General features: G+C 32.6%; 2 protein-coding genes across 5 annotated transcripts; one reads left to right on the top strand and one right to left on the bottom strand.

Annotated features, from left to right (window-relative positions):
* The first annotated feature begins 4,181 nt into the window (after window positions 1–4,181).
* On the top strand, window positions 4,182–8,581 carry LOC126694567 (probable tetraacyldisaccharide 4'-kinase, mitochondrial). 3 transcript variants are annotated; one of them, XM_050390917.1, is made up of 8 exons: window positions 4,182–4,528; window positions 6,007–6,240; window positions 6,576–6,725; window positions 6,898–7,107; window positions 7,291–7,350; window positions 7,724–7,804; window positions 7,977–8,034; window positions 8,195–8,342. In XM_050390917.1, exons 1-7 carry the CDS (start codon window positions 4,229–4,231, stop codon window positions 7,998–8,000), a joined length of 1,059 nt encoding a protein of 352 aa, XP_050246874.1. In that variant the 5' UTR covers window positions 4,182–4,228; the 3' UTR covers window positions 8,001–8,034; window positions 8,195–8,342. The 3 variants fall into 3 exon arrangements, 2 of the variants coding, with proteins under 2 accessions (XP_050246874.1, XP_050246873.1); XR_007645808.1 differs by lacking the exon at window positions 7,977–8,034 and having other exon boundaries at window positions 4,183–4,528; window positions 7,291–7,465; window positions 8,195–8,264; XM_050390916.1 differs by lacking the exon at window positions 7,977–8,034 and having other exon boundaries at window positions 4,183–4,528; window positions 8,195–8,581.
* LOC126694570 (lactoylglutathione lyase GLX1-like) lies at window positions 8,451–12,527 on the bottom strand. Of its 2 annotated transcripts, none has more exons than XM_050390918.1 (9): window positions 12,440–12,527; window positions 11,619–11,740; window positions 11,401–11,525; window positions 10,957–11,021; window positions 10,661–10,876; window positions 9,714–9,761; window positions 9,449–9,559; window positions 9,213–9,365; window positions 8,451–8,820 (listed from the first exon to the last, which is right to left on the bottom strand). In XM_050390918.1, the coding sequence occupies exons 1-9, from the start codon at window positions 12,497–12,499 to the stop codon at window positions 8,770–8,772; spliced, it is 951 nt and encodes a 316-aa protein (XP_050246875.1). In that variant the 5' UTR covers window positions 12,500–12,527; the 3' UTR covers window positions 8,451–8,769. The 2 variants fall into 2 exon arrangements, with proteins under 2 accessions (XP_050246875.1, XP_050246876.1); XM_050390919.1 differs by lacking the exon at window positions 12,440–12,527 and adding an exon at window positions 11,933–11,954.
* Between the last annotated feature and the right edge of the window lie 1,078 nt (window positions 12,528–13,605).

The raw sequence follows: 13,605 nt of genomic DNA, 5'->3' as shown, positions 1-13,605 counted from the left end.
AGAAAAGGAAGATTCATTTTATTGCAACCAAGATGATTGCTTCCCCTACTCATCAATCAGGTAGTGGAGCCCATCACGTGAGAAAGAGAAAGAGGACACAGAAGGAACTATGTCTTGGTTGGCTTGGAGCCCTGAACAACACCTAAATAATTAAAGGAGAAAAAAATTTGTCAATTACAATGTACCTGTATTGAGGCTTTTTGTTTGTTTTCTAAAAGCTAATTAAATTATAATTGTACTTTTAAAAAAGAGGATTTAAAAAGTTGTGGTCTGCTAATGGTCAACTCTCTGTTCATATTTTATTTTATTTTTAATTTTCTATAGAATATAAATCGTAAGCAAATAAGTTAAAATGTCTAATGAAAAAACGCATGGCAGTCCGTCAGTATTGCAAACTTTGTCATATGTGCTAGTTTGATACAATTTATTTTTTAGTGACGTTGGAAATATTACAAATTTTATTATATAATTTAAATATTTATTTATTATAATGTTAAAGTCTACCAATTATCTTTATTGATGCATCAACTTGCAAAAATTTGTAATAGTTTTAGAATAATGTTAGAAATACAAATTATTTTACAAAATTTTTTACAAACTGTTGATGTGGTGAGTGATTATTAGTAAATAAAAAAGTGAAATTAATGGTAGGTCCAAATGACAACCAATAAGAAGTTTGCCACATCAATATTTTGTAAAAATATTATAAAATAGTTTGTAACTGTAGCATTACTCATAGTTTTAAGTTTTAACTACATTTCCATTTAAAAAAAAAAAAAAATGTAGTTCTTTGGAAAAATATACTTATAAAAAAATAAAGTTAAAAGAAAAATGACTAAAGTTCACTTTTGATCTTTAAAGTTTGAGTTTACTTTCATTTTAGGTATTTATGTTTCAAAATTTTCATTTTGGCCCTATATGTTTGGTTCTTTTTTCATATTGGCCACATTGTAAAATTTATATTAATAATATGACTGTTAAGTGTCTTTCATATTTAAGTATTTCATGATAATTCTAAAATATTGTGAAATACAAGAGCTTAATTATTATAGGCATAGTTTTCAAAACGTGAATCATATTGTAAATCTTTTTTTCTTTTTTTGTATCATATATCATATTATATCATGTATCACAAATACCTAAAAAAATAGATTCATAATATATATACATATATATATATATATATTATAGAGTTTTAACCTATGGTGTTTGCTTTTAATAATTATGATTTTTATCATCAAACCAAAACACCAATCAGTTTTTGGTATAGACGAGAATTGAACCTCAAATCTATAATTCAACTATCAGATATTTTACCAGTTGAGCTAACCTATTCGGAGACAAACCCCATTTTCCTCTCCTTTGTGTGTGTGTGTGTGTGTGTGTGTTCGTTTCTTAAAAAAAAAAAAAAAAAAAAAAAAAAAAAAAAAAAAAAAAAAGGTAATTGTCCCACATTACTCAAGAGAGTGTATTATGTGTAGTATAACTTGCTACATCCTCCCTTAAAAGTTACCATGACTTTTTAGGTGGAGTTTGTGGTGCGCCTTTATATTAAAATTTTCCTCTCTCTTATGTGTGTGTGTGTGTGTTTCTAAAATAATAAAAAAAAAGAAAAAGAAAAAAGATATACATATAAAAGGAATATTCATTATAAATTTGGAAATTCAATTATCACTTATGTAATAATATTTTACAAAACTAACTAAATAAATCAAACTAAAATGTGTTTATAACATCCATATTCAAATTTATAAAACCCAAAAGTGTAATATATGAGATATGAGCCAAATATTCTACCAAAAAACAGACATATGAGCCAAAATTGTAATTTATTTCTCATCATATTCATCATCTTGCCTAATCAATTCAGTGGGGCCAAAGAATTTGGCAACCCCGGCCCACTTTATACTAAACCTAAGGCCCACGCCGAGGATGGAGAAATGACCGAGGACGAACAAAGAAAGCCCAAATAGCCTAGAAACGTTGCCGAGGACGATCCTGTTCTCGGCATCCCAAACCCCAGGAGGAAAGAACGGCATGCCGGCAAAGGCAGCCTCTTAGAGCACTCCTAGAAAAAGGATAAGTACAGTAGGACACCCATGGGAGTATGGTGTAGGAACAATTCAAGGAGAAACTGTCACCTCCGCATTTAATACACCCAACTAACGTTCTGACTGCATTAATGAGGAAATGACCCCTAAACAATGCGGTCTTGGTTGCCGTAACTCATAGAGGGTTTGGGAAGGTGGCTGATGGGACGAGCACTCGAGTAATGACCTGCATGATCAACAAATGGAGGGCCAAGATCGACTGGAAAGAAATATATAATGTGAGAGATCCTCCAAGGATGGGGGATCGAAAAAGAGGCAAAAGAAAAAAGAAAAGGAGAAGACAGTAGCAATTTGCAGGATTTAGGAAACCTCTGTAACTTAGTACCGAAGGAAAAAAAAGAACACTAAGTTTCTCGAACGAAGCACCCGAGGACAAAGTTTCATGCTTTAGTCTATATCCTTATTATTCAATCCATACATAATCGTGTCTAGTTGTTGTAATTCAAACTAATAACTAGTTCTTAAACTCATTCTCTACAAATTTATTGTATTGGGTTAGTTGGGCTTGAGACCACTCATCCAACAGAAGAAGTGCTCGAACCCAGTCCCTACAAATTCTATCTAAGTCAATGTTATTATCATGTTCATTATCTTGAAAAATTATTTCTTTATTAATATTTCCTTCCCCATCATCAACAATATTTACCATCTTTTTTTTTTTTTTTTTTTTTTTAATATACTTCTTCTAAAAATCTCTTATTGGAATTATAGCTTCTTAGACTTAGGATAATAAAAATAATAAAAAATAATTATATTTTCATTTAATATCTTGTTCATAGTATAAAAAAAGAAATTTGTAACTATAAAAGTGAAGTATTAAGTGTATTGTCCAAATTTTGTGGAGGAAAACAAACAAACAAATAAACTATGAATAAATAAAAAAATCCAGTTTAAACTCATGTAACTATATATTGTACAATATGATCCATAGGATACACATTTTTGTATCTTATGATTCATGAGCATGTTCACTATGTATCTACAATAGAATACTTTTTTCACTCGATACAATTCGATACATATTGTACGATATTGACAACTATGGTTGTAAGAAGAAAAAACATGTTATGTACAATTAGATTACTATTGGAAATGGATGATAGAGCCAATATGAAAACAAAAATCAAACATAAATGGTCAAAATGAAAATATTATAGCGTAAAAAGTTAAAATTAAAACAATTCCAAACTACAAAAGTTGAAAGTATATTTTAATAAATAAAAAACAATACTGCATTTGTAAAAGATCACTTAATAGTAATATTGGTATAAAAAAATTTTCTTTTATTTTTTTAATTCTCGATATCGAGATATCTACTTGAATGGGTTTAATGTTATTTCAACTAGTTGGTAATCCATGCAATGCACACAAAAATTCAACAAATATTAGTTTCTTTACTTTCTTCTATAATTTATTTTCTTGAATAAATATAAAATTTAATAATTATAGTAATAATTAATAGATTTTTTTTATAAGAAACTATTTAAAGAAAGTATGATTTGGTAAGATTTTAATAAAGAAATTTACTGCTAAGTTAATAAAGAAATTTAAATATAGAATCAATCCTCCTTATGGTTATAACTATCCAACCATAAAATAAAAAAAAAAGATATGTTGAGATGTTGTCTTAAAAAATGGCTAATTTATTTGATAGATAAACACAAGATAAAGTTATATTCAAGACACTAATTAATTTTTTATATAAACAAGGATATCTGTATATGTATGTAACTATATTTATGTGATATTGTGATTTTAATAATGGGATTAGACCAACTAGTTTAATAAGGAATTGAACCCTAAATTAGTTCAACAAAACCGATAAAAAAAAAAAAAAAAAACCTGGACTCTTTTTTTGATTTTTTAGCTAAGTTTATTTATTTATTTAATGATAGAATCACAAATTTAATTATAAATTTTTTTTATAATTTGATCATATGATAAATTGTAAGTAAAGTAAGTGTGAGCCCACCGTATTAAGTATGTATGTAAAGAGTCTGTGGACCCCATATCACAGTGATGTGTGCCTGTGTGGCATATGTACACCTCAACACTTGCTCCGCTTGTTTTAGTAGTAGTAGTAGTGGTAGTAGAAGTAGTGTAGTAGAGGCTTGGGAATGGAGAAAGTGAGAGCGGTGGTGAAGGAGATCGCGTACGCAGAGAACCGCGCAAAGCTCTCACCTCTAAAACGCTGTGTGATAATCCCAGTCCTCTCCTTCGCTTCCTCTCTCTACGCACTCGCTCTCTCCCTCCGCCACTCTCTCTACCGCTTCCGCCTCCTCCGCAGCCACCGCTTGGCGGTGCCGGTGATAAGTGTAGGCAATTTGACGTGGGGTGGCAATGGGAAGACACCAATGGTCGAGTTCATTGCTCGCTTCTTAGCTGACTCTGGAATCCCACCTCTCATTCTCACTAGGGTACGCTACAAATACCATTCTATTATTTTTTTTCTCTGTTTTGAAATTTGGGTATGTGGGTGTTTATAAATTTTCCATCTTTCATTGCTTTTTTTTTTTTTTCCTTCTCTGTTTTGAAATTTGGGTATGATGGGTGTTTATAAATTTCCCATCTTTCATTGTTTTTTTCTTCTTCTCTGTTTTGAAATTTGGGTATGATGGGTGTTTATAAATTTTCCATGTTTCATGGCTTTTTTCTCTGTTTTGAAATTTGGGTATGATGGGTGTTTATAAATTTTCCATCTTTAATTGCCTTTTCTCTGTTTTGAAATTTGGGCATGATGGGTTTTTTTAAATTTTCCATCTTTCATTGTTTTTTTTTTTTTTCTCTGTTTTGAAATTTGGGTAGGACCTATTAAGTTATCTAAATTGGTCATGTGATTAAAATCAGACCTGCATGGTCATTTCAATTGCCACATTGTGGGTTAGAGAAATTTTCCTCCAAATTTCTGTATTTTGTGAGGCTAAGTTGAATTTCTGTGTGACAAAATGATATTGAGTAGAATAAGTCCTGGTTTTTTTTTTTTGGGTATGTTGAGAACCAGATAATAAAGTTACTGATGATGAGTCTATATCATGTGAGAAATGACAAATAACAAATGAGTAAAAAGTTCTGAAAAGAAACGCACGTGCATGCACCCACCAAGAGAGAACGAGGTTGGGGGGAGTGAGATGACTTAGGAAGTTTCAAAAGTGGTCCATGATGTTTGTGACAATGTCTACTTTTTGATTTTAGTGCTCGTTTGTACATCTAGTGCAAAGTGAACTGGTCCACTTTGTTATAGACTGCATTCAAAAATACATAGAAACAGGTTGATGTTGGGATCACAGTGTGGCACATCACTGTAATGACCAAATCACCACAAAGGAGGGTAAAAAGATGAAGTAATCATTGTGACAATGGAGTAATAGACTGTTTCAAAAGTACATAGGACACTCCAAAGTCTTCTAACTTGATGAAATAGGAATTATTTCAACGTATTGGCAACCCAAATTATTCTGTTCATCAGCTTTTTGATGCTTTAGCATTTAATGAGATAAAAATAACACCATGACCTTGCTTGTTGTCTCTCATAAGAAAACCTGTCTTGTAATTGGACAATGCTGTGGGATGGTATCACCTTCAAGTTGTTACAGGGACAGCACGGATATGGACTGTTTTTAATGTGGGACTCACATGTATAAATGCTCAATATCCATTTTGGGCCCCAAAATACTGCCTGTGAAACATTCCCTAATGCTTGTAGGAGTCCGTTGATATTTTAACAAGCACTTGGCAATTATATCCTCAAGTCCATGGAAACTGCATGACTAGTTTAAGTAGGATGACCCCTCTTCTACAGGAATTTCTCTTCTAATAAATGTTTTTTCTTATCCAGAACTCTGGGAAAAATAGCAAATAGATTGATCTTTCCATATGAAATCAATTTCTCTGGCAGGGTTATGCTGGTGGGGATGAAGCTAGAATGCTTGAGAGGCATCTCTTTGGGAGACCTGCAAAGATCGGTGTTGGTGCAAATCGGGCAGCTGTTGCTGCTTCTTATTTTGAAAGATATGGTTACTTTGATCCTCGTTTTAGTACATCCAATCAGAGTCCTTGCCTTGACCAGAAAGTGGAAAGTCATCTTAATTTAGAAAAAATTGGTGCTGTAATTCTAGATGATGGAATGCAGGTATTATATTATCCTCTGTATCGGCTTTCCATTGTTGGAATGCAGTCTTTATCTATATTTGTAAATGTGCTGTCCCACATTTTTCTTTAGCATGTACTGTTTATCTGATATTTTGGTATAACCATCCACATCATTTTCTATAATTTTGTTTCTCTATATGATGACCCAGAAGCATGTTCTGTCCACCCTTCAGAGCATATGCATTTTCCCAACCTATATTTTGATTTGCTGATGCTGATTACTATCTTGATTTTAATGATGAAGTCTTGAAACACCCATATTTTTACTCAGTGAGTTGTTATACTGATAGCATATATTATTGATATGGAAGATAGCACTGGAGCTTGCAGCGCGATCTAGAGATAGTAATGGTCAATGGGTTAACGCTGTGGGGTAACTGCAAATTACTCCCACTTGGACCTTTAAGGGAGCCTTTGACTGCACTGAAACGGGCAGATGTTGCTGTCATCCATAATGCAGACCTGGTATGCAACATGACTGACCTTTTTCAGTTTCCCTTTTCAAGTAATTTTGCTTCAATGGACATTGCTTATTTTGATCAGCATGTATTTAGGTAGTTATTACTGTGTGCTTGTGTGTTATTGCATGCAATAGATAATGACATTGAAGTAAAATTTATGCTTGGAAATCACACAGGTTTCAGAACAAAATCTCAAAGAGATAGAGCATATGATACGAGAAGTTAAAGAATCTCTTCCAATTTTCTTCACTATAATGACTCCCTCACACTTTTTTGAAGTGGCAAATATTAATTCCAAACTACCTCTGGGAGCTTTGAGTAACACCGTCATATTATGTGTGTCTGCCATTGGTTCTGCAAATGCTTTTGTGACTGCAATGGAGAAGGTAACCTTTCTTTCATTTGTTTTGAAAACGGCTTCTTGTAGATGCTGAGAAGCTTCATACATGTCATCTTCTTGTCCTGAGACAGATCATGTGGCATCATTTCTGCTCTCTGCTTTTTCCTCTTGTGTCTCCTTACTTCTATATCTTTGCCTTTATGTCTAAATGGGAGATACCTTGCTGCAGATAGGAGCATCTTATGTTGATCGACTTGACTTCAGTGACCATCATGTCTTTCAAGCCAGGGTACAGTTATCTTCATCTCTGCTGTGACTTATGTTCTTGTCAAGTCTACCGTTATTCTTTTGTAGTTTTGCTAGAGACCGTGATGCTTCTACCACACCTTAACTATACTTACTGTGTAAGTAAATAAAAAATTGTGTGTTTTGTCTATCACTATTCTAGCTTTCTGTACAATCTTATTCCAAACTGCCAATTAAAACACATTTAAATATCATGTAGTGAATACTGTATAAAATGATTGTATCAGTTGTTCCAAACCCCCACGCTCCCCTCTTCCAGCCCAACTTTTTTTTCCCTCTTCTTTCTTGCTTGAACATTAATTCAGAGGCTACTTGTATGTGGTAAGTTCTTGATGCCCTTTTGTAATTTAATATAGGATGTTGACATGATCAGAAGGAGACTTGAAGAACTTGAGGACAAGTTTGATTCCAAGCCAATTGTTGTAGTAACAGAAAAGGTAACTAGATATCGGAATCATAATACTGGTAGGTGGTTTAGGTATATTTGTAAAATCCTGTTTCTCTCTCTTCCCTTAATTTGTTTTTGGTTAAAAATCAGGTATTTTTGGTATCATTCTTGAAGGCATATGCTCATGACACACAATTGTTATGTTCATTTTCCATTAGCAGGTAGCATGTGGACCCTTCAAGTGATGAAGGGTGCTTGCTATACTTTTTCAATTAGAGGGTACCTTTCCTAGTGAATTGTCTTCATTATAATTGTGAACTGAAGAAAATGCAAAACCATGAATCATGGAGGATATGTATATTTAATTAATGATGACAACGACTGAACAACTCATTGCTTTTATTTTTTCTTATTTTAATTCCATATTCCATGTTTCCAGGATTATGATCGAGACTCTGAGATTCTTAAGCACTTGCATCCATTTAAAGTTTTGGCACTCTGTTCTGAATTGCAAACTATATCTCACATAGGATGCACCAAGAATGGATTCAAGAAGTTGTTGACAGAAGTACTAAGAGTGAAATTACCTGGTGCAAACTAGAAGTATGCTATGGTAAATTCAACTTAAGGGAGCAGCTTTGCAAGCATGCAGTGGGACATGATTGGAAGATTACATCTTGAACTCGGATATCAACTGTATTAATACTGGATAGCTTGTTCATAGTTTGTATTCCCGCAAAGTTGCAATTGTGCTACAGGCTCAAGTTTATAGAACTCTAGCTTGTATGTTTCTATAGTCATACAAATCCATCTTTCTTATTTTTCATTGGCAAACTTACAATAGTAGCTTGCTTAGATGATGTTTTAAGTAATATGGAAACATACAAACCCACAAAACAAGGTAACAAAAAAAAAAAAAAAAAAAAAATGAACATACAAATGAATAAGCACGCTAGATACAGGTCCAAAGGCAGGACTCCTCATTCAATTGGAAAGGCATAAGCAACACCCTTATCACTCTTTCTTCTGCAGTTGTTTGAGGTAATCTTCATTGTCCACCAAATCCTGAAAATATTAATAGCAAGGGGACATATTGGTGAGCTAGGTAGCTAGAAAATATCAAGATGCATTGATCATTACTTTGTAGATGTTAATAGGCAAACCAGCTAAAATTCATCATCTAAACCAAACAAAATGATCGTCATATTACTTATAAAAAAAATTATCATCATATTATGAAAATATATCTTGTGCAACATTTGAAATGCATGGATTAACCCACTTCAATTCTGAGTGATTTCTTCCAAATATGTGTTCTGAAAACTGTTCTGAGGTATTCAATAAGTTTATTCCTAGAAATTCAAACCCAAGACAAACTGTGTAAAGCAGCACTACCTTTTACTCTATATGGATATTGTAAAAAAAAAGAACAGGTTGTAGAAGAGTTCAGGACTCACCGTCTTCCAGCCATCTGGATCAACAAATGAGGTGATTTTGGTGTTGGTTGTGGGAATTGAAACCGGTGGTAGGATTATTTGTCCTCCAAGTTCTTTGGTAACAAGTTTAACAGCAGCAGCACTCTTGTACACATCATCAGTACCAATAGCAACCTAGAGAGGTCTCATTCTTGTCAAAAACTGGTATATCAATGAGCAAAAGATAAAGCTAAAAGAGAAAATCCTATACAGCTTACCTGTGCATATCCGTCTCCTTTGGTATACTCGGTTACATTATAATCATATCTCAGTTCCAAAACAGTTGTCTGAGTTAAATTTGATCCATAACCCACCATAGCCATAGAAAACTGTACAACATGTGCAGTAAAAAAGATTGCATTATTGTGTGCTTCAAGAAATGATTATTGTGTTGTTTATATTGTGTAGCTTATGGTTAAATATTTGTTGGTGAAATGTACTACAAGAGTAACACGGCTGCACTAGGTTTAGGTGAAAATTCACCTGTTCTTGCGGGTTGTCATACTTCAGCAGAAGGTTCATGCCTAATGCCTGTAATGATTTGGAGCCAAATGAAATCAGCATTCAGATATTATTAGATAAGATATGATATTGAAAGATAATAATATTTCTGGTTTAGTGCAAAAACCTATAGCTTTGATGTGCTAGTGACATGTCAGGGCAAACGGAAATGAATTGAAAATTAACAAAATTCTCTATGGTTCTTAATTAAAATGAATTTAAACAATCTGAAAGACTTTTTATCTCTATGGTTAATACTCAAATGGTTTTGTTTTGGGAAATTCAGCAAGACTGAAACCTTCCATTTCCATAGTGTTTGTTTGGATTAGCAGTTTGAAAACGTGTTTTTGAAAAACAACTATTTCAAAGTGCTTGTTTTGAAAATGTAAATTTTAAAGTTATAGTTGAGCATTTGGTAAATCCTACGAAAATATTGTGATATAAATGTATGTTCCAGACATATATAATGTTACCGATCTAAAACATAAACATTTAGGAGCTCTTCATAAAGCATGATTCACAGCATAGCTAAATTGCTTAATCAAAGCTTCTTTGGATGCAATCTGAGTAAATTAATGAACATCATTATAGATTACAACCCTCATAGTTAAAATACATAAGTAGTTTCTTTTGGCTATGCCTTATCAGTAGAAACTGAAGTGAATGAAGCTTGCAAAATGTGTTTTTACGTTCAAATCTTCCATATCCCTTTCCGTGATGTTTATGTGAATGTTCTCAGTTGTCAAGCCCTTGAGTCTCTCAGAGTCTCACTATCAAAATGTTTAAATGTCGATACTATCTTTTAAACTAAAATTTCCAGTCCTAGATTAATATTAGCATTTTTTTTTATGCTTATGAGTTCTAAGAAGTCAATACACATGAGCATTATGAATACACCAGGTTAATTAACAAAATTAGTATTAATTTACCTTTTCATAAAACTCAATAGCACGATCAAGATCAAGGACATTAAGCAATATTTGACAAAGTGGTTCAGGAGTTGGGGGCCTTTGAAGGAGCTCAAAACTATAGCCATTAGGATCCTGCACAAAGGCAAAGATGGTCGAACCCCCTTCAGCAATTGGCCCTGGTTCACGGGTGATGACTCCACCCTTTGCTCGAATGTTTTCAACCACAGTATAGATCTGAGAATTAAAAGGTTAATTATGGTTTTAGATAATGAAAACTGTAAAGTTATTCATACTTAAATCAAAATGATGCTCACATCTTGACTTGCAATTCCAAAATGTCCAAAGCCAGTCCCAATATCAAATTTGTCTACTCCATAGACTGTAAATTGAAATAAATTTGAAGGCATTAGAAATTAGGGAAAGTATTTCTACTTAATGTTTGATTAGTCTACAAATGAAAGTATGAAACTAGTATGACAAGGTCACAGTCATTGGATTGGAAAAGAAAAATAAGCAAAGCATCAAATATCAGTATAACTCTAATATTTCTTAATGACTTTATTCATTATGATGATTAGCTAATTTTTAGGCTTAGAAAAAGTGATAAAACCGTTCGATTTTATTGGAACATTCAAACTATACCTTAATATCAATTATGTTATGGTTCATCTATGAATAATCAAAATATATCTAACTAGTAATTAAAAAAAAAAGAAAAAGTATCAGGCTATCAGCAGGAAAGTTTGAATTAGTCATACTATATGTCAATTCCAGGACAAAATGAGTGTCCTGAGGGCCAAACCCAACAATTGCTTTCGAGTATTTTTGCTCTGGGAAGTCTTTTTGGCTCAGCAGCTTCATCCCAAGAGACTCAGTGTAAAACCTGTCAATTAAGGATATATTTTAATAATTTGAATATAAAGAAAAAAGCCTTAAAATTTGAATGCATACACAATTATGCCCAGAAATAACATACTTAATGGTGCTATTAAGATCACCAACTCTGATATCAGCATGCAGGAAACGACGATTATCTTTTTTTACCCATTCCAACACATCATCATCAGGAGTGGTGCGAGCAGCCATGCTTGATCCAATCTGATCAATATGTAATTGTTACATAATTAGCAACAAAATCCATGATTTAAGTATTAGAGTTTTGACCAAAATTTTTGTTCAGAAAAGTACATGAACTAATATTGATCATTAAAAAAAAAATTCTTGTAGAAAATTCAAAGATTGAAGTTCATAAAACTGTCTAGTAATAACACTGAAAAGCAAAAACTGAACCATGATCAAGTCCAGAGCTCAAATGGATTATGATGGAATCATTGAAATTATGAAGTCATATAAAGTCACAAGATGTCAAGAACATTAATAGTTTCTCTCTCTCTCTCTCTCTTTCTCCCTTTTTCTTGCGAAGCAATAACATTATAAGTTGTACTTGTCTCAAGTCAAGACTCTCAACATCCATCATCAATCATGAAGCTAAGACACTAGTTGGTGAGCTTTTGAAAGTATTTATATATCTTCTGTTTTGAGTAAAAACCAACATATACTTTTGAAAGTAATGAAGTACTTTGAAATTGCAATCCAGGTGATGCCAACCAACTGTTATAAACACTCACATTTTGACCCGTTGGCCAAAACAACATACAAATAAACTCTAATTGGCTTATGTATATGTATACGTGAGCCAATAACTTAAGTTGACTAGAGATTAGCACAAAAATCAAACTAACTTGCATGAAAATAAGTAAGCTGTCATAAGTCATAACAATAAAGAGAGCAGCGTACCAGGTATAGGAATAAAACAATACAATAGGCAAATTGCTTGCACTTAGACATTTTAAGCATATAAGCAATAAAATTTATGACAAACTACAACACTTCTGTACATAGATTATGCAACCAATACTACCTATTTATACTATAACATTGTGTTTTACATCAGCAAAAAAAAAAAAAAAATTGTGTTTGACTTTTGTTATTTTCCTTTTGGTCAAATGCAATACTTTTATTACATTGTCGCGTTTCTAGATTGGCTAATATGTCAAATGGGATTGAATTTCAATCTTTCAAAGTGTTGAAACAAAGGGGATTGATTGTTTCAAGCCGCATAGTTATGGTCACTCTGGCTTTAATATATTATTAGCCTTGGCGGTGGTGCTATAGTAATTGGCAAAGCTTGTGTGAAAGTAAACACGGTTTTTTTTCCCCTCTGAAAATGCTCTTATGTAACTTATGTTCATGGACTTTTGCTCTTATGTAACTTATGTTCATGGACTTTTGCATACAAGTGGTTTCTAGAAATTAATGTGCCTAGCTTGATTGGTTCTCAATGCTTTTGACAATCAAATATTCCAGGATTGCATTTGCAGCTCAAAAGATGCAAATTGCGAAGACCAAGAACGGCACCTTGTCCAATGATGTTATGCGTGCTAACGAATGCAAGGGTCAAGAATGAAGGCCCTTCCTGTCTTGAGCTTATCATTAAGGAAGAGGCTCTTGTTTTCTCTTGTAGTTCTGTTTGTCTTGTGAATAAAATTTTTTGTTCATAAAAAAAAAAGAAAAAGAATGAAGTACCGCTCCAACCTTATGTGAAGATAAACTCTCTCTCTCTCTCTCTTTTTTTTTTTTTTTTTTTTCATTTTTTTTAGCAATTTACTGTGTTTGGTAATACAAAAAAAAAATGGTAAACAAAAAAACTATTTATTAACTTCCTTTTTTTAACTTAGCATGAGATAGAGTTATTTTCTGTTAATATTTTTCTGGAAAATAACTATATTTCACACAAAGCTAAATAAAGAAAACAACTATTTTTCATGTGAAACTAAATAAAAAAAGTCAAGATAGTTTTCCAATTCATTTTAAGGTCGTTACTAAATATAGGAAAATGAAATAATTTTATAGAAATAATATTTGAGAAATGATTCATTTTCCAAAAAAATATTAATGTCAAA

Source organism: Quercus robur, chromosome 8 (assembly GCF_932294415.1).
Source record: "Quercus robur chromosome 8, dhQueRobu3.1, whole genome shotgun sequence".
NCBI classification, from domain to species: Eukaryota; Viridiplantae; Streptophyta; class Magnoliopsida; order Fagales; family Fagaceae; genus Quercus; species Quercus robur.
Note: the sequence above shows the minus strand (reverse complement) of the source record. Positions and strands in the feature narration are given on the sequence as shown.

Bases quoted from the DNA above. Each gene is read 5' to 3' on its own strand.
- LOC126694567 (XM_050390916.1), top strand. From the start codon at position 4,229: ATGGAGAAAGTGAGAGCGGTGGTGAAGGAGATCGCGTACGCAGAGAAC. The intron at 6,726-6,897 runs GTATGCAACATG...GAAATCACACAG, and splicing joins TCATCCATAATGCAGACCTG to GTTTCAGAACAAAATCTCAA. The intron at 7,805-8,194 runs GTAACTAGATAT...CCATGTTTCCAG, and splicing joins TTGTTGTAGTAACAGAAAAG to GATTATGATCGAGACTCTGA.
- LOC126694570 (XM_050390918.1), bottom strand. From the start codon at position 12,499: ATGCTTAAAATGTCTAAGTGCAAGCAATTTGCCTATTGTATTGTTTTA. The intron at 9,762-10,660 runs GTAAATTAATAC...AAATCATTACAG, and splicing joins CTATTGAGTTTTATGAAAAG to GCATTAGGCATGAACCTTCT. The intron at 9,366-9,448 runs GTAAGCTGTATA...AGACCTCTCTAG, and splicing joins AAGGAGACGGATATGCACAG to GTTGCTATTGGTACTGATGA.